This window comes from Mytilus galloprovincialis, chromosome 1, assembly GCF_965363235.1.
Source record: "Mytilus galloprovincialis chromosome 1, xbMytGall1.hap1.1, whole genome shotgun sequence".
NCBI classification, from domain to species: domain Eukaryota; kingdom Metazoa; phylum Mollusca; class Bivalvia; order Mytilida; family Mytilidae; genus Mytilus; species Mytilus galloprovincialis.
This window is the reverse complement of record NC_134838.1, coordinates 103,880,649-103,907,044: the sequence shown is the minus strand read 5'-3', so window position 1 is coordinate 103,907,044 and position 26,396 is coordinate 103,880,649. Positions and strand designations below refer to the sequence as shown.

Genomic DNA, 26,396 nt, shown 5'->3' with positions numbered 1-26,396 from the left:
GTACAGAGTTTCATGTGAAAAATCGTCCACTCTCAATACTTACAAAATGTATACAAAGCTTCAGTTCTTAATCTTAGTTGAAGTTTTAAATTTGGCATGGTTTTTTTTTCTCTCTTTTAAAACATGTAATGTAAACTGGAGTATTGAAATTCACTATATGCCATAAATTTGGTACTTATCACATTTTGTATGGATTCTGACATGTACTTAAGGATGTACTTAGGTGATGTAAGGTCAAATTAGATAAATCAAGAAATCAAAATTGATACTTTAAGCGTATAAGCTAAGGATAAAAATAAGCTAAAAATATTGATAGGTCAAGAAGCTCCTTTTAGAGATATTTGATTTATAAAATATGGCGGGAAAAGGCTGACTGGGGAGTTTTACCTTATATTTGCATCAGTTATCAGTATTATTTAGGTCCCAAATCAAAAGAAAGAAAATCAAGAATCTGCTTAAATTTTGTCAAATTACATTTTATGAGCTCTTAAGTCTTATGTTAAAAGATAAATAGCTGTTATGGTGCAAAATATTTTACCTTCTATTGTATGGAAAAACACCAAGAAGTCCGAAAACATTTGACACTTATTTCAAAACCTCACTTAAGTACATCCTTAAGCACATTAAAGCAGTAATACATTTAATAGAATATAATATGAACTGTGTGAATAATGAAATATGTAATTCATTTCACAAAACAAAATGTTTCATTTTACAAAATCAAGTACTAATCAGTGGCAGATCCAGAAATTATTATAATAGGGCTGGAGCTACTCAGGATCAATGCCCTTTGTATTATTTATGAATAGTAGTCATAAATAATAAATACTGTTCTTCCTACATTTGGCCTTTCTTGTTCTTTTAACAGAGTTTGTGACATGAATAAATGCATGTAGAACAGCTTTAGAAATAAGATAACCGAAATTACTCTGAAATTCAAAACTATCCATTTTTGTCAAAATGTAACTCAGTTCTTTATTGGTTTGTTTTGGTAATTGAAAATAAAATAAAGCTTAAACACTTCAATGATTTTTTTATTATCTCCCTGGAAATGACAATTTTTACTGTCAAAAAGTGTCTATATTTTTATATAGAAAAAGTAAAATCACAAAAAAACTGAACTCAGAGGAAAATCAATTCGGAAAGTCCCTAATCACATGGCAAAATCAAATGACAAAACACATCAAAACCAAATGGACAAGAACTGTCATATTCCTGACTTGGTACAGGCATTTTCAAATGTATAAAATGGTGGATTAAACCTGGTTTTATAGCACTAAACCTTTCACTTTGTTGACAGTACGTCTCATTAAATTCCGTTATACATGTATTTACAATGATGCGTGAACTACATTAGGATTAGGGCAATTAATTACCTGGTGTGACACCTCATCACACCGGACTTGGAGAGATGTCGCTAATACAATAAACAAAAGGTAGAGATTTTACGCAGAATTCGGAGGGAATACTTCCAAATTTCTCAGAGAATTTAGGGAGGGACATCAGAGTTTTCTGGTGTCACACTAGGAAAAAACTTGGTGTATGGAGTTTGGGATGGCTTTCGCGAAATTTGTACTGTAAACAGACATAATAAATAAAATAGTCAAAATAGATTAGATGGTTGGTTTTCCCATATGAATGATTTTACACTTGTAATTTTTTGGCGCCCTTTATATAGTTTGCTGTTCGGTATGAGTCAAGGCTCCGTGTTGAAAACAATACCTTGACCTTTAATGGTTTACTTTTATAAATTGTGACTTGGATGGAGAGCTGTCTCATTGGCACTCATACCACATCTTCCTATATCTATCATCATATTGAAAACCAACCTTTACAGTGGTATTCATTGGTTTATGTGGTTCATACGTGTTTCTTGTTTTGATATAGAATAGACCATTGATTTTTCCTGTTTGAATGTTTTTTTGGGGCCCTTTATAGCTTGCTGTTCGGTGTGAGCCAAGCCTTTCATGCAAAAAAGTGTGTAGGTGGACAATTTTATCACTCACACTGACAACCCACAGGCACTAGTTCTGTCAATGTGGGATTTACTATCCACAATCGTAAGAAAAATCACACATTTTTCGTACGAGTTTGGATAGTAAACCCCACATTGACAGAAACAAGTGCCTGTGTGACAACCCCAACCATAAAGGTTCATCATAACAAATGGACAAATATGGCCGTATTTTCACCTCTAAAACTACTCAGTGTAAGACTGAACTGTGAAGTTTGGAAAGTTTTAAGGCCTGGCATCCGCTAGATATATGAATTCATTTTGTGCTTAAAAAAGATAGAATCGTTTTTGGATTTTGATGGGCATTGTTTTCCCTTCCTGCTGAAGATGTAAAAATAAACAAACACCTAAATAAAATTACTACAAACTCATTAACTCACCTATAAATGTGTAGATATCTATTGTCCATGCCAATCAAGGACAATCAATACAAGACAAACCAGTTCTTACCTGAGAGGTAGCATCTCAAAGTTATATCCCAACTTAGTTTATTTTTACACCTTCTACAGGAAGGAAAAAAATGCCCAATAAAATCCAATGACATCTTTTTGATATGCAAAATACATTTAATTTTTATATATCTAGTGGATGCTAGGCCTTAAAACTTTCCAAACTGCACAGGTATAAAGTCTGTGCACAGAGTAATTTTTTAGTTAAAAATTCAGCCATTTGATTTGATGAACCTAAACAACCGCGCATACATATTTTTTTGAAATAAATATTTAATTTTGGTTGCATTGTGCCCACCAGACATCGAGTTTCTCGATTTACCCTTGAAGAATAAACAATAGTCAATACCAGAGACATATAAATACAGTATACATGTCTCTGTCAATACGTAGTGCACAGTTTGTTCCCATTGCCATGGAATGTTAAATTGTGAGCATTTGTCTGACTAATGATTTTCATCAGTAAATTGGTTATTACTATTTTGTTTGTTTATTCTTCCATAGTCGGTTCAAGTGGTTAATTCTAGATGACAGATCGTAATAACTGAGTATTGTACGTCGGTAAGAAAGTTGTTGATCAAAATCATTAATATGGCGGGAAAACTGTGAAAAGATTGAAAAATGCTGAGATGTTCCGAAATATATAAACTTCCGGTAGAAATGGCAGGCTACCTGAAAAAAGTAAATTATATGTAGTTTAGGCGATAAGCAATGATTGTACATTGAATTAATTTTTATATATACCTTGTTTGATAGAGACTCTCATTTTTGACTCGAATTTACAAGGAAAAATATAATAACTTGACTAAAAGTCCATTTATTTGAAGCAGAAAGATGTGTCCTTGAGAAGTTATTTAATGTTTTCTTATTTTGTCAAACATTTGGAAACATCTAAACGTACACTTACAAAAACTAGAATATTAAGAGGTTTTACCTGTGAAAGGGGACGAAATTCACAAAACTTCGGAAAACTTTATTTCTCATGTACATCATGCAGTGTATGTATAAACATTTATAGTAAAAATATGTTGCAGCATAATTTCTGGTATACATGTAGAGTATCTAAATTACTGAAACATATCAGATTTTGGTGCCTAATTTAGGAATTTTATGTATGACATCATTTTCATTGTAAACAGTTGTTGACATGATATGGGTTATGTTCTCATATACATTTGTATTTTATGATGGTTAATTCTAAACATCTAACAGGAGGGATTGTGCTTGATATTCTCCGTCTTTTCTTTTCTTTACTGTGCTCGGTTCCTCTGGAGTATTATCAAACAATCAGACTATGCAGTTTAAATCTGAGTCATTTGAGACAGACGAAAAGCAGGTTTAAAAACAAGTTGGTCCTTAGAAGCTGTACATGCTTATTCTCTCCTTGAACAACTGGAGTTTCAAAAGCTTTCGGGTCGATCCGGCCCCACGTCGATCCGGCCCACGTCGATCCGGCCCCACGTCGATCCGGCCCATATGTAAAGTCGATCCGGCCCCAATAAAAAATATATTTATAAGGAATAAAAATAAAGATATATATTAATGTAATTCATAAATGTTTATGATTTTTATTATAATGTAAAAGGTGTACGGTAAAAAAATAATTTCTGCAGATGAGTATAAAACAACTAGGTTGATTATGTTTTTATTACAAGTTTTCAAGATTATTGGGTATAATTATATTAAAACAATTTAGACATCAACATTGATTTTAATAACTGAGTGAGATGTCCAGTTGAATAGACGGGTTTTTCGTAGCTCCGAAATCACCGACCACTGTTCACATACAACTTTATTGTTAAAAAGTATAGATTTATTTCATCTTTAATATCTAATATGTAATACTAATAGATAGATTCAAATTAATACTTTATTTGTTCCAATAACTAATATAACTAAAATAAGAAAAGATAAACATGGCTTTTAGTCAAGGTTTTGATGTTGATGACTTTATAGGTAATGTTGTTTATTACGACCGACCGTAAAAAAGTAATAAGAGATAATTAGCTCTGAAATTGAGTCAAGTGACTCAATGGTAGAGACTTCTAGTCAGGATTCGGATATGGAAACACTAGACACCACTGTCTCAGAAAAGTCTTCCAAAAAAAAGGAGGATACTAGGTTCTACTCCACCTTTCAATATCTCGTATAGCCAGCTGCTGTATATCATGTTATTGTAGTGCTGCAAGTGTGACCCCTTTAAGTAAGTGAAAGTGTAAAACTGTTAATGTAAATGATTTAAAAGTTATATATATTTATGTGAGTGTCAGAGATAGTGTGTTTGTCAGTATGTATGAATTTATTGTTATATTTTAGTAGTGCTGATATTATATTTTAGAGAGTGAAAATGTGCATTCAGTGTCATTGTTTTGTTATTTTCTTGCAATAAAGAATAATGGATACTCATATAACTTGTGTTTTTTTTCTACACACAACTATTCAAAATACTGTCAAATTTATGAAAAATATATCGATATAGGAAGATGTGGTGTGAGTGCCAATGAGAAAACTCTCCATCCAAATAACAGTTTATAAAAGTAAACCATTATAGGTTATTATTATATACACCAAACAAAATATCAAACTATAAAGACCTTGTTGATATTACAAAAAAAAACAACCAAACAAGTGTTATAGAAGCCTGTGATGTTACCTGAAAAAAAATACAATTTATTATTATTATATACACCAACCTGAACCAGAAGATCAAACTATAAAGACCTTGTTGATTACGTAACTTTAATTAATCAGGATTTGATTTAATTAAGTGATTAACAAGTGGCATTACCTTAGTTCACAATCATCAGACAATTGTTGAATAAACAAACCAATTATAGACTAATGATTTAATTTATCAAGTCATTATGATGAGTTATAGGTTTCAGTGGACTGTAAATATTTATTTAGATATTCTGTGTATGAACGTAAAAAAATGAAATCGCCATGACATTCAAAGTTTAAGTTATCATGGAAAATAACTTCATATTTTAAAATATGTTGAAGCTGCTATACAAACAACGACACAATAACACTAATTTTTGTATCAATTTAAAATAGTTCTTTAACTGGTACTCCAATACTTCACTTATAGTCTAGTCTGTCTACGGCAAATATTGCATAAAACTAAACAAATTTTACCTGTTGTCATCCATCATCGGACACTTTTTGCAAATTTAAATGTTAAAATGCGTCACAAATTCCTCCAAAATCAATATAGTTATTTCATATTTTGTAATGGGGCCGGATCGACTTGGGGCCGGATCGACGTGGGCCGGATCGACTTGGGCCGGATCGACTTTGGGCCGGATTGACTTGGGGCTGGATCGGTTTGGGGGCGGAACGACCGGATACCTTTCAAAAGAACTATACCAGCGGTGAAGAATGAGTCCTGGTAGCTGTATGTGGTATGAGCTACTTGCTGAAATTTCTATGTGTGTCCATTGGTTGTCAGGTAAACCAGCTGTAGCGATAGTGATGGCATTTTGATCAGTTGGTTGAAGACACAAAATATCATGATGCAGTGGGACTTGTATCTTATAATGACTGTAGTTGTTGGAACATTGCTGTTACACTGCTATCTCTCCTGTAGTCATAATGATGAATGTATAGATTCAATGGCTGTCATATGTTGTTTGGTTGAACCAAAGTATTCAATCTGTGGGTGGACTAGTGTCTTTTAGCTTGTTTCTTTGATGTTTTTGGGTAACTGGTTATGTTTCTTCTCAAGAATCCCAAGGAGTTGTTTTACCTTTTTCATGATCTTACTGTTAATTGTAAAGCTTAAGTATTTCGCCCAATCAGTTATTTGTAAAACATGGCCATGAATGGAATAGTTGTCGTCAGTTATTTTCTGGTACAATGTAGTTGATTATGCGGATGACTTCACATTTTTCTGGGTTGCAGCTCATCATCCAGTCTTTCTCCCACTATTGCAGTTGGTCATGAGCTTTTTGTAATATCTTGCGAGCCCTCAAGAGGCAATCTTCTGCAATTAGTCTAGTTCAAGACTATGTAGACTTTAGATGGTAGGTCATTTATAGAAATACAATTGTAGTAAAAAACCAGGTACTAATAGTTTCACTCCCAGGACTGTTCCTGGGGCACTCCAAATGTTACAGGAGCTTGCTTTTTATGGTTAAGAATAAGATTGCAATCAGAGCCATTGCATCCCTATTGTCATTACATGTATCTGGTTGGCGATATTTAGCTGTATTGTAAGCCTTTTCTAGATCTGTATTTGTGTTTGTGAGTAAACAAGCATAGTAAAATGGATGTAAATTCTTTACATGTTTGTAGATTCTATTCATGCCCATACATGTATAATATATACTCAGATATACTAGTTACAATATGATGTGTACATGTAAGTGTTATCACCATACAATGTTGGTACATGTACTTGTGAAGAAAAGTATTTTCTTGAAAACTTACCTAGTTGCAGGCAGTATGGCATACATGTAGATTATGAATTAAACTTTTTTACCTTCAAATGTGGACTAAGAAAGATAACCCATTTCAAAATATTGCATAATTATATTTCTTTGCTTAAATAATATATACAATGCAATGATTAACTTTTCCATTTCAATTCCTAATGAATGCAAATTTTTCCCCCTCAGTGCCTGCAAGTACATTTTACTGTGACTTTCATTTTCACAGCATCACAGCTTGATTTTAAAAAAAAGTATTCATTGTTTTTCTTGAACATGTAAGCTATACATGTAGCTAGTAATTAAAGATGACCCAAAAGTTCAGGTATCAAATCTGCAGTATGCACAAATAAATTGTGAAAAACTTTTATTTTTTAAATCTTGGGATTTTGGAGTGTACCAGAACATGTACAGTGTATATTATTCAAGTTCAGATGACTAAATAAGGTCATAAAAAAGAATAGGTTTGTTTTCCCAAACCCTACCTACCCAGAAAAAAGCTGCCTACTCAAATTCTTTTATTGTCCTGATTTGAAGATTTTTTTTTTTAATCAGATAGGCATGAAGACTAATAAATACCCGATACTTCAATTTCTTTTTTTGAAAAAAAAAAGAAAATGTCTACCTACCTATTCACTGTCTCAACCTTTGGGTAGGGTTTGGGCAAACCAAAATATTTTTAATTGTGGCCTAAAGAGTAACTGGCACATGCTGTTATAAACTGATTCATTTATAATTTCTTTTCAGAGTACTGGATTAACAGGACTATTAGTGGATCCAACCTCAGCCAGAGTAAGATATTAAGAAGTATACTAATAAAATATTTATGTTTCATGTTAGCTTATCAAACCTTTTTTCAATTTGAAATGAAGTTAAGAAATAAAAGATGAAACAGATGATTATGAACCTTTTGCATGGTTCATGATTCTTAAACAAAATGACATTTTTATCTTTGCTGTATTGCTGAAGGATGGAGATACAAAATATATATACTTACATATCAATGTAAATTATTTTTTTCAGCCTTTTAAAAATAGCAAAAGAGCAAGTACATGTATATAAATTCTTGATACAAAATGTATTGAGATAATGACTAAATATATACTTATATACATGTACATTTATTGAATTGTTGTAAATGTACATTTGTATCTGCATCTAGATTAACCTGACTTTGACCAAACTTTTAGGACCCTTTTCCTATATTAGGTATTTATACATATTTTGCTTTCAAATGTTTGGATTTACACTTTCCTAATGAAGCTAAATCTAGAAATGCACTTTAGATACAAAATTTACAAAGTGTTATTTGGGTTTTTTAATTGTTCAATAACCAACATGGAGTTTCTTAGTGATAATGACAATTTATTGGTTATGAGAAGAAATAATAGAATTAAATTAGGTGTACATTTTCCTTTCAAGGGGGTCATTTCTCACTTGAACTTGATCATATTTAAAGATGTAGTAACTGTAGTTAAGTTTGTAGTTAAATTAATTCATATGTATTTTGAATTCACAATCTTTGCTACAATGTATATATACAATGTACATACATGTACCTTTTTGGCAGGGATCACACCTAACCTTGCTTTCTTTATCATGGTTCATTTCCTTATTTGTTGATTAGTTATACCAAATATCTATAGTTTCTTATTGTCTAAGTACATTTAGTTATTCTACAGTATTACAAGCTAGTCAACACTGATGTTGTGAGGTTGAATCCTGCATGTGGTAGGTATATTCAACTCCAATCATAATAGTCTTAAGATTGTGATATTTCTTACAAAAGGTAGTGGTTCTCCCCAGCCTATCTGGGAATGCTGACTTTCTCCATCAATGAAATCTGATCCCATAATATATCAAATGGTGCTGAAAGTGGCATTAAATCAGTCAGTCAGTATAGTATGTGATATGATTGATTAAATCAGTCAGTCAATATAGTGTGTGATATGATTGATTAGATCAGTCAGTCAATATAGTGTGTGATATGATTGATTAAATCAGTCAGTCAGTATAGTGTGTGATATGATTGATTAAATCAGTCAGTCAATATAGTGTGTGATATGATTGATTAAATCAGCCAGTCAATATAGTGTGTGATATGATTGATTAAATCAGTCAGTCAATATAGTGTGTAATATGATTGATTAAATCAGTCAGTCAATATAGTGTGTGATATGATTGATTAAATCAGTCAGTCAATATAGTGTGTGATATGATTGATTAAATCATGTACATCAGTAATAATCATTTTGCTACGGCTACACTTATTACAAAAAATGTAGCATGCGCATGTCAGCACTATTTGAATTTTTAAAAAAATGTTCTAATAAATATTTATTTTATTTCAGAAACTTGAGTTTATCTATAAGGACATCTTGAAGATATGTGGTGCCATGCCTCAAACTTATTCTTACCGTCAGCACACAGTACAGTTAGTTAAAGACAGATTGAATATCGTACAATCAGTAAGTATTGACAACTACAGTATCAGCATTTTACCTTTACCTTAAATTATTTAATGGATCAGTGATTAAGGTTAAAGATATGTAATTAATTATATTATTCAGATACTATAAGCAGTGGGTCAATTATATGTGGTGTATAAAATGATTGTAAGGGGTACATATCAGTCTGGTAGGTTTCATCTGTTCTTTACCATGTTTACCTCATCTTCATGGTTCATTGGTTCATGTTAATTTTTGTGGTTATACCCCTTGTAAAAAGTGGGGGATACAGTTTTACCTCTGTCTGTCCATCCGTCCCATGAAAAAGATTAAGATGGCTGCCAAAGTAGTAGTGGGTTGATTTTCAGCTCTGCAGTTTTTGGCAATTTAAAGCTGGTTTTTGAAGGAATTTATCTATGCAAATCATATCATAATGTTTGGAATTTGATGAACTTTACAGAAATATGATTTACTTCACATTTTGTTGAAAGATGGATTTACTATAGTGGAATTGTATATTTTGAATTGGAAAAGTATTTGTAATTTATTGATTTTCTGAGTAGTGTTGTCTGTATTACCACCATGCCTGGGGACAGTAAAGGAGCAAAAACTATACAAACAATGTTAGCAGCTAAAAAGCCTGGGAGCAATGATTCTTCTAAAGACTCTGTAAAGGAAAAACCATCCAAGCAGAACAAACGATCCCATTCAGATGTTGCAAATGACAGTGTGGAAGGTATTGATTTGACTGGTATTCAAAATGATTTAAGTGAAATAAAACAATCTCTTCAGGGCACAGTTACAAAGACTGACCTTACTAATGCTATGGTTAATTTGGTACAACAAAAGGACTTAAAAACTTTAGTTAGTAACATTGTCCAGAAATTATTAGATCATTTTGAAGAGAAGATCACCAGTAAGTTTGAGTGTAAAATAAGGGAGGCAACTGGAAAACTTGATGATAAGTTAGATACATTGATGATTGAGAATGAGGATCTGAGGGAAAGAATCAGGGCAAAAGATAGAGTTATTGAAAACTTAGTGGAAAAGGTTGGTGACAATAATAACAGATCTATTGATGCATTGAAGTTAGCCAATTATAATGAACAATACAGTCGAAAACATAATATAAGAATGCTAAACTTTCCTGAAAAAAGGGGTGAGAATTTGAGAAAAGCATTTATTGAAACTTTAAAGAGTGACTGTAAAGTAGATATTGAGCCCAGTGATGTACTAGCCATCCACAGAATACCTGGGAAAGATGGTTATCAGAAGCCTGTCATAGTTAAGGTAAAGAATACTGAAACTAAAATACGGATAATGCGACAAAAAAGATCCCTGAAAAATGAAGTGAAATTGCATGATGACATATCACAACGCAATCTTGGACTAATGGCAAGACTTAAAAACACTGAAAAATTTGAAAATGTATGGTTTTATAACTGTAATGTGTATGCCAAAACTGAAACTAGTAGCAGAATAAGATTTGATCTATTTGACAATGTAGAAGAAAAAATGAAAAAGAAATTAAAAGATGGAAATTAATTAGTTTTCATATAAGTCTGTTACACTTGTTAATATTTTTTGGAAAATGTAGTTTTTTTCAGTATAAATAGATAGATATAAATGTGAAAGATAAATACTGAAGTGTGTCATGTCAACTCCAAATTACAAAATCCTGGATACATATATAGTAAATAGTATAAGAGATTTTTTTATTATTTTTTTTATTAATATAAATTATACTGTCACTATAGAGTTTAGGGGAAATAACTCTAACATTTATTATGAAATTAATATAATCTTATCTCCCCTTAAAACATCTATTCCTTTGCTAGATTTATTCATAACTATATAATGCCATACTGTAAATTAGTTTATACATTCAATGTTGAATGAAGAAAATAATATGCGACATCTTATGTTTGTATGTGTGTATGTTTGTGTATGTCTTATGTGTTACAATTGTATATTTGTACTTATGAACTTGCTTATATGTTTTATAAATCATCCCTTCAGATATAATCATGGATAATAATGTAACGATATTATCAATGAATGTGAGGGGTCTTTTTTCAAACTCCAAAAAGAGGGCAGATGTTTTTGATTGGGCTAGGAGTAAAAATACTTCCATAGTGTGTTTTCAGGAAACTCATAGCAATAAAGACATTGAAAAATACTGGGAGGATGAATGTGGAAATAAGTGCTTTTTCAGTCATAAAGACAGTAAAAGTGCAGGTGTCTCTGTTATGTTTAAAAAGGGTCTGGATTTTGTTGTGCATAATTCTATTATTGATGATAATGGTCGTTACATTATTTTAGATATAACAATCTTTTCACAAAGATTAAGTCTTGCATGTTTGTATGGTTATAATACAGATGAACCTTCATTCTTTGACACAATAATGCAGAATATTTTAATCTTTAAAAACACCAGTGTTTTACTATGTGGTGACTGGAATGTTGTATTAGATAAATTTATGGATACATATAATATCAAACATAATAGAAACCCTAACTCCCGTAAAAAAATTGATGAAATCATTGATGTTTTTGAACTACTTGATCCTTGGCGTACATGCTATCCAGAAGATAGGAAATATACCTGGCGTCAGTCCTCACCAATAAAACAAAGTCGCCTTGATTATTTTTTAATTTCAGAAGACCTTTTTTCACTTATGAAGAATACCATTATCATTCCTGGTTATAGAACAGACCATTCCGCAATTCTTTTCACCTTCTCAGCTTGTTTAGAGAAACGGGGCAAAAGTTATTGGAAATTTAACTCTCAGTTACTTAGAGATGCAGATTATATAAAAATGGTTAAATCATGTATTAATGATACTATTTTGGAATACCATCTGTCAGGTGATATGGAAAATCTTCTTTCTGTTGAGTTGTCATGTAATGATCAAACATTTTTTGAAATATTAAAAATGAAGATTAGATCCTTGTCAATAAATTACAGCATTAATAAATCCAGAGAGGAAAAAAATGTCACTCTCAAACTTGAAAATGATATTTTAAATTTTGAAAGTATTATGAATCATTCTCCAAATGATGAGGTTCAAAAATCTTTATTTGAAAAAAAACTTGAACTAGAAAATTGTAGACAAAAGAAAGTTGAAGGCTTGCTGCTTAGATCCCGAGCTAACTGGCATGAGAATGGTGAAAAGTGTACAAATTATTTTTGTAAATTAGAAAAGAAAAATTTTATTAAGAAAACCATAACAGAACTTATTGATGATAAAGGTCAGCATATTTCAGAGCAATCAAAAATTCTGATGGAACAACAAAATTTTTATAAAAATTTGTACTCGAGCAAAAAATTAGATTGCAATGATACATCATTTTTTAATCATAACATTAAGCTTACAGAAGAACAAAGTGATCTTTGTGAAGGAAATTTAACTTTTAAAGAATGTGCTGAATCTTTAAAATTTATGACAAATGGTAAAAGTCCTGGTTCTGATGGGTATTCTGTAGATTTTTATAAATTTTTTTGGAAAGATATTGGCCCTTTTGTCTTTCGATCTCTTCACTTTGGATATGCTGGGGGTAAATTTTCTGATTTTCAGTATCAAAGTATAATAACTTGCATTCCTAAAGAGGGAAAAGACAGACAGTATATTAGTAACTGGCGTCCTATTAGTCTTTTGAATACTGATATGAAAATAGCTTCTGCTGTTATAGCTAATAGACTTAAACCCGTTTTACCATTTATCATAAGTGACACACAAAAAGGTTTTATTAAAGACAGATTTATGGGTGAGAACACACGCCTTTTATATGATTTGATGCACTATCTTGAGGAAAATAATAAGACAGGTCTTTTATTACTTGTTGATTTTGAAAAGGCATTTGATTCCTTGGAATGGTTATTTTTAAAAAATACTTTGAAAAGCTTTAATTTTGGGCCTTCTTTATGTAGATGGTTTGAAACTTTATACTCAGGGGCATCAAGTTGTGTTATAAATAATGGACACATGTCTAAGTTTTTTCATTTAGAAAGAGGTTGCAGACAAGGAGATCCTCTTTCTCCCTATTTATTTATAATTGGGGTTGAATTATTATCTTTGAAATTAAAAGGTAATCCTGACATAAGGGGAATTACTATCAATGATGATGAATCACTTTTAAGCATGTACGCAGATGACACATTCCTTATGTTAGATGGAAGGGAAATATCGTTGAGGGAAACACTTTCATGTTTTGAATCTTTTTATAAAATTTCAGGTTTGAAAATAAATGCTTCAAAGACAAAAGCACTATGGGTTGGAAGTAAAAAATATTCTGATCTTATTTTATGTCCAGACTTAAAACTTCATTGGTCACATTCAAATTTTAAACTTTTGGGGATTGAATTTTCTTTAGATTTAAGCTGTATCACAGAAATTAATTTTGCTAAGAAAATTAAAGAGGTCTCTGCAATTTTGAAGAGCTGGCAACATCGAAAACTCACATTATTAGGAAAAATTACAGTAATTAAATCACTTGCTCTTTCAAAGTTGGTCCATTTATTGACTGCATTACCAAACCTATCACACTCCAGGTTAACAGAGCTCACTTCATTATTTTATGATTTCATATGGAATGGAAAACCAGACAGAATTAAGCGAAACACACTTGTTGGTAATATTTCACAAGGTGGACTTAATATGGTACATCTTCATTCATTTAATATCTATTTGAAAATTAGTTGGATAAAAAGACTGCTGGCAAACCCTAGCGGTGGCTGGCAGCAGTTGTTACTGGCAGACCTTATGAAGTATGGGGGTGAAAGGGTTTTAAATCTTCAGAAAGAAAAGCTGATTGAGATTGCTAAAAGATGTAAAAATTCTTTCTGGAAGGATGTTTTACTATGCTTTTCCGCTGCAAAACCTATTACTGAGATTTCTGTCAGTGACATTTTATCCTTAGATATTTTGAACTTTTCTTCTTTGGATGATTTCCCATATTACATTCAATGGGAAAAGGGGGGTGTGCAGTCAGTAAGTGACCTTATTAATCATGAAAATATGATTTTTTATAAATTTGAGCAATTTCAAGAAAAAGTACAAACCAACAATTTTATTAAATATTATGGTTTGATATCAAAAATCCCTAACGCTATGAAAAAATGCCTTAAAGATAACTGTCTAAATCAAGATTTAGATAAGTCTAACACTGGTGATACTTTCTTAAAAAAAAATCAGGTGTAATGTGAAAGCCAAATTTGTATATAAAAACTTAGTAGATGAAGTTATTCAACTACCAACAATTAAATTTTTGAAATGGGCAGAGCTGTTAGTTATTGATACTACAGAATGGTCAGAGTATTTCATGATAACAAAAAAGTCTTGTAGAGATGCTTATTTAAGAACCTTTCAATATAAATTTTTGCATAGAATTATAGCAACGAATACCTTTTTGTACAAAATCAAATTAAAAGATACCAAGTTATGCACTTTTTGTAAACTTGGAGAAGAAACCATTGAACACCTGTTTTTTGAATGCCCAATAACTTTTCAATTGTGGCAGTCTTTTTTCAATATTGTGAAACTTTTTTTTGTAAATTTTGATCTCAACAAAGAGAATGTGTTTCTGGGTTGCAAACATGAAAGTTTATTATTGAATCTGCTAATCATAATTACAAAGAATTATATATATAAATGTAAATTAAATGAAACAAAACCAAATATGATCGAGTTAAAGAATAAAATAAAGAAATACCAATTTCTTGAAAATCATATTGCAAAGAAAAATGATAAAGTCCAAGTCTGTGAAAAATTTTGGTCTCCTTTACATGTAATATTTAACTAAGTGTTGTTTTCATATTATCTATGTTTAGTTTAGAGAAAAGAAATAATTTATAAATTATGAGCAAATTTATTTCTTTAAAAAAATTGTATTAAAAAGTAAGTCATGATACATATTGTAACAAAACAGATGAGTGAAAGTATTAGTGTTGTATGTGAGTAAGTCAGAGAGAGAGAGAGGAGAGAAAAATCAAATACAATTTATATGTAACCTAAAATATTTTTATTGTTAAAAATTAATTAGTCAGAAATTCTTTTTGTATATATTGCTATATTTTTTTCTTATATATTCTGTATTTACCCCTTGATACCATTGTCAGGTGGTAGTGTAATGGGGTGTGTAAAATCCTGACTATTGAAAAACAAATAAAAGATAAAAAAAAAAAATGAATATTTTCGTGGCATTTTTTTAGGGCTATATTTCTAGGATTTCTGAAATTTTGTTTCAGGGTTTAAATAAGTCAGCTATACCTTGTGATGCATTTTTAGATTCATCACTCAATAACTTCCTGTTTGCCAAACACTTACATCAATTTACATATGGCATCCAAATTGAAAATTTTCTTTACATTTTTCTCAAGAACTACATTACGGAGATTTCTGAAATTTGGTTTCATGGTTTATATAAGTCAGCCATACCATGTGATGCATTTCAAATTCCTCACTCAACAACTTCCTGTTTACTGTTAAGTATATGGGCAGGTGGTATTATCAGTGAGCTGTAGCAGATGGGGCATTAAGTTTTACCCTTGTCCGTCTGTACGTATGTATATGTAAGTCCCAAAGTTGGTTTCCCTTCTCTAACTTTAGTTTACTGCTACCAAATGTTATGAAACCTATACAAATGCTTGAATTTTGGTCACTTTAACTGTTCTAGAGTTATATCCCTTTACAAATGGAAAAATTGCTGAATATTTCGCTTCCATTCTCTTAACTTAAGTTTGCCTCAACCAAATTTTATGAAACTTACACACAATATTTATTACCACGAAACTCAGATCAAGTACAAATTTGGGTAGCTGCACTTTTACTGGGCTTCAGTTATGTCCATTTATAACCATATATTATATGCAAATGGGGGCATCATCTGTGTCCCATGGACACATTCCCTATTTATAGACTTGAGTTAATGCTGTGCTATGTTTGTATTCATGGCAAATTGTTAGTGTTTGTTAAAATACACACAAATTCCTAATGGCAGCTTCCACTTGTAGTATTTGAAATACAGTTTAACATCAATTAAAGTATTTGCCTCAGTTGATTTTCGTATATTTGTTATAATAAGATAAATCTAATTGTTGACCTTTCATCTTTCTATATAGGAGTCTGATATGATGCAAGCAGAAAATAAAATAAATGGAGGTCAGATGGAAGAGTTAGTTTTACAGGTAATTGTTAAAATACATTACAGCTGGCCTGAATCATCATAGAGCATATTATGATATTATTACGTAAGTATTTCTGTATTGGCCTTGTTATTGGTCCGAGGCTTGCTGTATTGGCCTGAGGCGAAGCTGAAGGCCAATACAGCTGGCCGAGGACCAATAACAAGGCCAATACAGAAATACACGTAATAATATCTTTATTAATTAACTACAGTGTTACAATATTTTCTTAATATCATTTCAAGAGATAAATATTTTTACCTTGAAGTGGAACTATCCAAATCTCAGTTTGTTTCTTTGTATTAGATGCAATACATAATGATCTGGTGCTGTTTCCAGGTGTCTTCAGCATTTTCTCATCTGATGAATTTTTCTACCCTTTTCAGTCACTATAAAGTGTTACAACTTAAATTTAGACGCAACACATAAATAGTAATTGGAAAGGTACTGCCATTGCATGTGTTATGCAGAAACTAATTTAAAATCGATGTGTACAATCGTGAAATTATGAGGTCGTCAAGAAATGAACTTTGTGATAATCTACTCGTTTCCCAAACCTGAAATAGTTCTATCGTCTGCTTTCAAAATACCTTTTAAATGAATGTGACCGTCTTTCGCCTGAAATGTATGCCATACTGACATTTTCAGCATGTTCAAGATCACTATTAAAAAAATGACAACTGCGTCTTCAAAACAACTGTTTACTTTCAGTTTGTGTTTATCGTGACTTTCGATGTAAAATCTAGAGACGTTCCGAATTCCTGCACTTGTGTCAACTCGGCCAATATAGAATAACTCTGCCAATACAGAAAAAAATCTGTATTGGCTGAGTTATTCTGTATTGGCCTAGTTTACACATTATATTGCATAGGCAGTTTTCATCATATTAAGTCCAATAACAGTGTAGTTAATTAGTAATAATCTATAAAATATTTATTACAACATATTAAATTTCTTTTCTTTTTTTTATTTTGTCTAATTCATGATTGTATTCTCCATATTTCAATTCATTTATACATATTTGTGTAGTTTTTAGTTAATTTTTAGCTACAGTGTAACTAAAGACATTATATTTGCAGTCATTAGGGGAAATGATTAAACAATACTTCAACAACCAGTAATGTTACACTTATCTGGACACTGCACCTTGCCCTTAGAACCTTGTATCGAGTGCCCCTTATTTTGTGCCTGACATTCAATATAACAATTATATAATGTGTTTTTTTTTTGCCATTAAATCTCCTTCAAAAAGTCATCATCTTAAAAATATGATTATTAAACAAATAGCCTACTTGAGTTGGACCCTTGACAAAATATCTATCTTGACCTTAAATAATGGTGAATCAGATTCACTGTGATTATAATAAAGGATTTATGTTCAATGTAATAAGGGACGTTCACTACTGTAAACAACATTTTCATAATTGACATCTTAAAATAGATAATTTGCAATAAAACTAAATCATAGACAAATATTAAGGTCCATGTGCTTGTTTTTAAGCTATAAGCATGTAAAAACTAGTAGAGTTATTAAATGAAAATGATTTCTTAAAGACCAAACAGCCTATTGTTTATGCACATCAGCTAACGCAACTTGGTAGTGACATAAAAGCTCTATGACGTTGTTTCTAGCAATGAAAAAAACGTCAAATTATAATGTCCTATTTCGCGTTTTTCATGGATTCCAACATGTTGTACGCTACGTAGGTACGCTACGTCTCCCAAGAAAAGAGGAACTATTATGCATTGCGCTACTTTAATATCCTGTGGAAATTTAACACAAATGGACACATACTACACTATATTTAACCTTCATTCTAATAAAAATAATAACATATAAATATTGATCTTGACTTTTTTGCGTTTCATTTTTTTTTTATTCTTTCACATGCGTAGCTTTTGTCTTTTGTTTGCGCCCGCCGCCGATTGTGTACAGGTTAGGTGAAAGTTTTTTTTATGCCCGATTTATGGGCATTACTTGATGTTTTCTGGTATGTGCGTCCGTTCGTTCGTCCGTCTGGCAATGATCCTTCTTATTTTAGTGTCAATTTTTAAAAAAATTAAAAAATTGAGTATTCACAAGGATAGGCCGATAATCAATTATTCCTAAAAGTTTTGACATACTGGCAACATGTGCATGTAACTGATGTCTGGATGATTCTCGTAAAATAATGTCCGTTCTTGCAATGAAGTTAAAATTTATTTATACTGCTTATTTGACAAAATCTTATAGTTAAAATAAAATGATGACAAAGGGTCATTTTTGTTTGTCATTTGTTTCATTTCAAATTGTCTTAAGGAAAGTGATAAAAATATCGTCTAATCTCACTGAAGCTTACAGCTAATTTCCTAATGTATTTAGATCAACACTTTGGTTTTCCTGCTTGCTATGTTTGTATGTTTTGTATAATTATATTTTGATAACGTCCAATTCAATTAAATAACATATATACAGGTTTACATACCTATATATGAAGATCTCAATATTAATTACAGAGCTTGAGTAAACATTAATACAAACAAAGCAAGGACGCCAACCAAAGGTTTACCCTACATGCAGTAGGAAATTAGCTGTAAGGCAAAAAATATTAATAAAACTAATACTCAGCGAATGTGAATTAAAATCAAAATTTTCGGTGTTTAAAACTAAATTGTTGTAAATTTAACTTATGACAAAAATAATTGCTCCAAGAATAATATCTTACATAAAATCGCTCCCTTTCATTTAGCTACAACTGTGACCAGAAAGATTGAAAACAAATTTCGATTTTCAATGCCGGCAACAACCTTTTCTTTGTTTTAATTTTCAAAATGAGCAGTTTAGATTTATTATATTTTATCCTGTTGGAGAAATCTTACTTTGTAGTTTTCAACGGAAAATTATTTCTAAATTAATTTTTTAATCAAAAACTTTGTGTATTTTATATTTACTGTCTCGTTTATTGAAAACACATGAGGTAGTAATAAAAGGATTGTACTTTAAGATAGATGTATAACGTTTTAGAATCAAAACTTTCATTCATATATTATACCTATAATTTTAATTTCCTTATATCTTAAATATTCTAAAATAATGATTTCACAAACTCGATGCAATAATTTCTAAACGTTCGTCTCAGTCGGGAAAAATAATGGTATAAAGAACTCCATCCATGTTTTTGTACGTCCGTCTTTCGACAGTACCGAATGAGTTTGTTACGGCAAACTTCTTAAATAAACGCGAAAAAACCCAAGCACGTCTAGTCTGGTATAGTCAAATACTCTGTAAGTTAACCAGTGCCATCTTTCATTTCCTTTTTTATTTTCAATAATTTTGCTTGTGTGGGACAGAGGACAAAAACAGACTTTCAATACAAAAGCGGCGTGAAAGGTTATTTCAAACAATTTTCCATACCGACGGATGGTGTTTCTGAAGGTTTATATTGTGCGGCAACAACATCATAAAGATCTGAAACTGATACATGCTTAATCTCTAGTATTACCGGATAATGAAGTAGGTGAATATAGTTGTTATTCTTGGAAATTTAAATGTGGGTTTCAAACGTCCAATTTCGATTTCTTTTTTCAAATAGTGCGCCAGAAAGGAAAGTTTGTACTATGACGTCAGATACAATGTTCTGAAGAAAGACAACTCTTTTCTTCAAAACAAACGAGAAAAAAACATGAAAATTACTCATAACTTTTTTGAAAGGTCAGTGACATACACTTTTTTTTGCTTTATTTTGAAGAGTACATATGGCACTTTCCTTCTTTAAATTTTTATGAAGAAATCACTGGTAGATATTTTTTAATACTGAAAACGTTTTTCAGTTTTATGTTTAATTTTTGGCGGGAATGAAATAAATCATATTTTTAAAGATCAAATCAATATGAGCCTTAAACTCTTGAACCTGTATTTGAAAGATACAAATCTACTGTTTAACGTGAAACAAGAATTATGCTTGTAGGTTTGATATAAAGCATTTTTTTGAGAGTTTAGATAACATGCAAATATTACGTTAAAATTCGGGAAAACACGAAACTGAGGTTGCTATAGTGACAAAACTAAGTCGGTGACCCCCAATTTTTTTCATCATATTTTGTTTCTCAAATCATGCAACACCTTCACACAAAATTTTAAAGAAAAATCACTGACAGAAATGAATAGGCTGTTTGGTCTTTAACAGTTTTTCACATGAAAGTTCTGGAGAAATCTTAAAATGTATATACAAAATGATACCATCTAATACTAAATTTAAGAGCAAAAAATATTAATCTTTTTCTAAGGATATGCACTTAATGCAGTTTCAATTTGATAAATTTGATAAATTTGATATTGCAAAAAAATAGGAATCATATCCTGGGGAATAAATCTTTATGCTACTTTCATTATCCTCTTATTGATTCTTCTAACTATTTCACATTTAATTACCCTCATCTCACAATATAGTGCCCCATCAGTGAGTATACGTATCACAAAGCCCTCATTTGAATTTTTTTTTGAAATTGAAAAGACAAAATCTGTTTTAGTTTATTTGAAAATTTAACTGACTATATATTAACTTATTTATCAGAAGGAAAACTATGCACTGTCTCTATTCTAGGACTTTCTATAGTTATCTGATTGTTCTGTTAAGAATGTTTATTTTAATCTCAAAAAAAAGAAAACCTTGAATACTGATTAGGTCTTTGTTTGATACGATAATGTATTATGACGTGCAAGGATACAGGTAAATAAATATTTTTTAAATGCATCGCTGATAATTTCACCAAACTATAACCTTGAATACTAGTACACTGAATGATATATAGGTGTATCAGATAAGTGATAATGCAAAATATTTTATTAAGGTACAAATTATGTGATATTGTTTAGTTTTACATTTGTAAACTTCACATTAGTTTATGAAAAAAACCAAACGAATGGGAAATATAACAAAAAAATTATGAACTATTTATCTTCCTAATGCTAGTTAAAAGATATCTGACAGTTGAGAATGGTGCACTATTGTATTTGTATTTTCAAATGAAACTTTTTCAAGATAAGAGTAATAGTCTTGTCAGTCAGACATGTTGGTTATATTTCCTGTTATAGTTGAAAGCTTCATTTTAATTCTCCTCAAACAACAAGGTAATTCCTTGAAGAATAGTTTTCTTTCAAGTAGGTTTTTTCCTGAATTTTTTGGGACCTTTTTTGGGCTAAAAAATATAAAATAAGTGTAAAATGCACTTTTTAAACAGTTCCTGGCGTGGGGCATGTTTTTTCTATAGTTGCTGTAAAGTGTAAGGGTTGGACATTTTTTATTCTGCATTCTCCGTATTGATTGTCTATCATAAAATGATAGTATGGATCCAAAGCTATGTACTGATATATAATATGATGTGGGACTTGTCAGTAAAAAATAGAAATAGAAAATTCTTGTTTGTTGTATGTTAAGTTAGCACAACCTCACAGATTTCTTGTTATAAACAAGAAATACGACAGGCTATTCCATGAAATTTACAATACAACTTGACATAAGTTAAAAAAGTCAAACTAGAAATTTTTATCCAAATGTTTGGTTGATATGTTTCACCCAACAAAATTAAGGGAGGTGAGGGGATCCAAATCAACCAAAGGCTACCATGAGTCTGAAATGACAACAAATTTATGAATGAAGGTCCACAAATGGAGACTCAAAGGCCACACTCAGCAGTCAGGTTGCAGTCTGGTCTTGAAAAAAGTAATCAATATATCAGTTTAGCGAAACAGACATGCCGGTCAGACATGCAAACCCTGGCCTAAAAAAATAGGCCCGTTTTTCATTCATCATGTTCATTATTGTTCTATCAATTAATGTGAAAAATTAAATTTCTTTTGTCATACTAAAAGAATTAGAAAAAGGCCTCCATAATATATTGATATATGTAAACTCAAAACTGACTGATCAGTTTTCTGTAAATTTAAACTAAGTGCCCATTCCCTAGCAATTGAAAGAGGGCATTATACCAACACTGAAAGAAGTAAACACATTTGCTTATCCTGTAACAGACAAGAAAATGAGGATGAATACCATTTCTTCTCAATCTGTCCATGCTATACGTCCTTGAGGGATACCTATATACAAAATATTAATAACAAGAATGTGTCCACAGTACACGGATGCCCCACTCACACTATCATTTTCTATGTTTAAAGGACTGTGAAATTGGAATAAATTCTCTAATTTGGCATTAAAATTAGAATGATCTTATCAAAGGGAACATGTATACTAAGTTTCAAGTTGATTGGACTTCTACTTTATCAAAAACTACCTTGACCAAAAACTTTAACCTGAAATTTGCACTATCATTTTCTATGTTCAGTGAACTGTAAAATTGGGGTCAAAACTCTAATTTGGCATTTAAATTAGAAAGATCATATCATAGGGCACATGTATACTAAGTTTCAAGTTGATTGGACTTCAACTTCATCAAAAACTACCTTGACCAAAAACTTTAACCTGAAGCCAAAAACTTTAACCTGAAATTTGCACTATCATTTTCTATGTTCAGTGAACCGTAAAATTGGGGTCAAAACTCTAATTTGGCATTTAAATTAGAAAGATCATATCATAGGGCACATGTATACTAAGTTTCAAGTTGATTGGACTTCAACTTCATCAAAAACTACCTTGACCAAAAACTTTAACCTGAAGCCAAAAACTTTAACCTGAAATTTTCACTATCATTTTCTATGTTCAGTGAACCGTAAAATTGGGGTCAAAACTCTAATTTGGCATTTAAATTAGAAAGATCATATCATAGGGCACATGTATACTAAGTTTCAAGTTGATTGGACTTCAACTTCATCAAAAACTACCTCGACCAAAAACTTTAACCTGAAGCGGGACAGACGGACGAACGGACGAACGAACGGACGGACGAACGGACGCACAGACCAGAAAACATAATGCCCCTCTACTATCGTAGGTGGGGCATAAAAATCTTAATTTCAATTTTATTCAATTGCAGTCCGCTATAACACTGAAACATTTGACTCACTTTTAAATAGCAGTCTACCAGTCATTATAAAAATTACCATAAAGTATATTAATGATTGTTTTTTATTGAGAACATCTGTATAATTTGTATTTCTTTTAATATGCAACATAATTTTTGTTTGTGTTCTTTTTTTAATTGTTCATGAACATTAATAATGTGTTTACTGTCGATATTTATAGTCTATTTTTATGCCCCACCTACGATAGTAGAGGGGCATTATGTTTTCTGGTCTGTGCGTCCGTTCGTCCGTCTGTTCGTTCGTCCGTTCGTCCGTCTGTCCCGCTTCAGGTTAAAGTTTTTGGTCAAGGTAGTTTTTGATGAAGTTGAAGTCCAATCAACTTGAAACTTAGTACACATGTTCCTTATGATATGATCTTTCTAATTTAAATGCCAAATTAGAGTTTTGACCCCAATTTTACGGTTCACTGATAGAAAATGATAGTGCAAATTTCAGGTTAAAGTTTTTGGCTTCAGGTTAAAGTTTTTGGTCAAGGTAGTTTTTGATGAAGTTGAAGTCCAATCAACTTGAAACTTAGTATACATGTGCCCTATGATATGATCTTTCTAATTTAAATGCCAAATTAGAGTTTTGACCCCAATTTTACGGTTCACTGAACATAGAAAATGATAGTGCAAATTTCAGGTTAAAGTTTTTGGCTTCAGGTTAAAGTTTTTGGTCAAGGTAGTTTTTGATGAAGTTGAAGTCCAATCAACTTGAAACTTAGTATACATGTGCCCTATGATATGATCTTTCTAATTTAAATGCCAAATTAGAGTTTTGACCCCAATTTTACGGTTCACTGAACATAGAAAATGATAGTGCAAATTTCAGGTTAAAGTTTTTGGTCAAGGTAGTTTTTGATGAAGTTGAAGTCCAATCAACTTGAAACTTAGTATACATGTGCCCTATGATATGATCTTTCTAATTTAAATGCCAAATTAGAGTTTTGACCCCAATTTTACGGTTCACTGAACATAGAAAATGATAGTGCAAATTTCAGGTTAAAGTTTTTGGTCAAGGTAGTTTTTGATAAAGTAGAAGTCCAATCAACTTGAAACTTAGTATACATGTTCCCTTTGATAAGATCATTCTAATTTTAATGCCAAATTAGAGAATTTATTCCAATTTCACAGTCCTTTAAACATAGAAAATGATAGTGTGAGTGGGGCATCCGTGTACTGTGGACACATTCTTGTTCTTTGCTGTGAATACCAATGTCACTCTAATATAATTATAATCAATTTAACTATTGTCAGTTTATTGTCTTAATTTTGTATGCCATAACCATTTAATGTAAATGTGTCTGTGCAAATAAATATTGTCTATTGTCTATTTGATGCTAAATAATTCTGTTGGAAATTTTCTTTTGTAATAGCAAAAAAGTGGACAAGATTATTGTTTCCAATCCAGATACGGCCAGATTTTTTATTTAATTGGCAAAAATCAGTCAGATTTTTATGCCGCACTTACGATAGTAGAGGGGCATTATGTTTTCTGGTCTTTGCTTCCGTTTGTCCATCCATCCATCCTTCCGTTCGTCCTTCTGTCTGTCCCGCTTCAGGTTAAAGTTTTTTGTCAAGGTAGTTTTTGATGAAGTTGAAGTCCATCAACTTTAAACTTAGAACACATGTGCCCTATGATATGATCTTTCTAAATTTAATGCCAGATAAGAGTTTTGAACCCAATTTCACGTTTCCTGAACATAGAAAATGAGAGTGCAAATTTCAGGTTAAAGTTTTTGGTCAAGGTAGTTTTTGATGGAGTTAAAGTGCAATCAACTTGAAACTTAGCATTCATGTTCCATATGATATGATCTTTCTAATTTAAATGCCAAATTAGAGTTTATACCCCGATTTCACGGTCCACTAAACATAGAAAATGATAGTGTGGGTGGGGCATATGTGTACTATGGACATATTCTTGTTTTCTCTCAAATACTATAGACTGCCTCTTCAAATCAAATGGTTCGTACCTTAGACTTTAAATCTACTGGTCAACTCCACCATAGCGAATCACATGACTTTTACATAATCAGTAAATACCAGTGAAAAATATCTTTATAAGTAAAGAATTGTCACATAAAAATTGAATACATGGGAAATGGCAAAGTTCACGAAGTCTAGTCTGAACCCCATATCCTATGCCAAAAATACAAATGTTATTTTCAGCTGGGCCACAGAGATGGCTCCCATCTCAATTATGTCTAGTTAATTATAAATTTAGTTGAAACAAAATTCAGATGCCTTTTTTCATGTGCACTGAAAAAATGTGTAATATTTCATAGGACTATAATATAATTTGACAGAATAATATATGCTATTCCAATACATGTTAAAATAATAACATAAAAATAATATAATTACAGGCAGAAAGAGAACTTAGTTTAGCAAAGAATATGGTAGCATGGAAAGCATGGGAACCTCTAGTAGAAGAAGCTCCTAAAAATCAATGGAAATGGCCAGTGTAATAGACACAAAGTTTAGATTGTGTATTTATTGTTATTTGTACTGAGAATAAAAGTGATTAGATTAACCTGTAATTGTTTTATACTTGTTCCGGACCATATGAGTATTTGGACCATACGTGTATGGTCATGACCATATGCGTATACTCATATGGTCCGACCGTACGCATATTGTCGGACCATATCATATGAGTATAATACTCGTTTGGTTATTAACGGGCCAGACCATATGAGTATTTGGACCATATAGGTATTTTTTTAATAACATTATAAAAGTTTCTATTATACAAAAATTTTATCTGAAAAAAAAAAACAATGACGTATAAATGTTTTTATTATAGTTTTTAAAAGTAAGTAAAATTAGCTATTTGAAACTTCTAATTTTTATTTAGCTTATCTTTTTATT

The 26,396-nt window shown here is 31.3% G+C and overlaps 1 protein-coding gene across 2 annotated transcripts; it reads left to right on the top strand.

The window, feature by feature from the left end:
* Positions 1 to 3,051: 3,051 nt before the first annotated feature.
* Positions 3,052 to 26,058, top strand: LOC143048139 (NADH dehydrogenase [ubiquinone] 1 alpha subcomplex subunit 5-like). Of its 2 annotated transcripts, none has more exons than XM_076221648.1 (5): positions 3,052 to 3,144; positions 7,641 to 7,685; positions 9,245 to 9,361; positions 16,461 to 16,526; positions 25,892 to 26,058. In XM_076221648.1, the coding sequence occupies exons 1-5, from the start codon at positions 3,085 to 3,087 to the stop codon at positions 25,991 to 25,993; spliced, it is 390 nt and encodes a 129-aa protein (XP_076077763.1). In that variant the 5' UTR covers positions 3,052 to 3,084; the 3' UTR covers positions 25,994 to 26,058. The 2 variants fall into 2 exon arrangements, with proteins under 2 accessions (XP_076077763.1, XP_076077756.1); XM_076221641.1 differs by lacking the exon at positions 3,052 to 3,144 and adding an exon at positions 3,306 to 3,461.
* Positions 26,059 to 26,396: the final 338 nt, after the last annotated feature.

What these genes read in the sequence shown, in the direction of transcription:
- LOC143048139 (XM_076221641.1), top strand. Translation starts at nt 3,321, where the DNA reads ATGTTTTCTTATTTTGTCAAACATTTGGAAACATCTAAACGTACACTT. An exon ending in TGGATCCAACCTCAGCCAGA is followed by an intron (nt 7,686 to 9,244) that starts GTAAGATATTAA and finishes ATTTTATTTCAG; the next exon opens with AAACTTGAGTTTATCTATAA. An exon ending in GATTGAATATCGTACAATCA is followed by an intron (nt 9,362 to 16,460) that starts GTAAGTATTGAC and finishes CTTTCTATATAG; the next exon opens with GAGTCTGATATGATGCAAGC.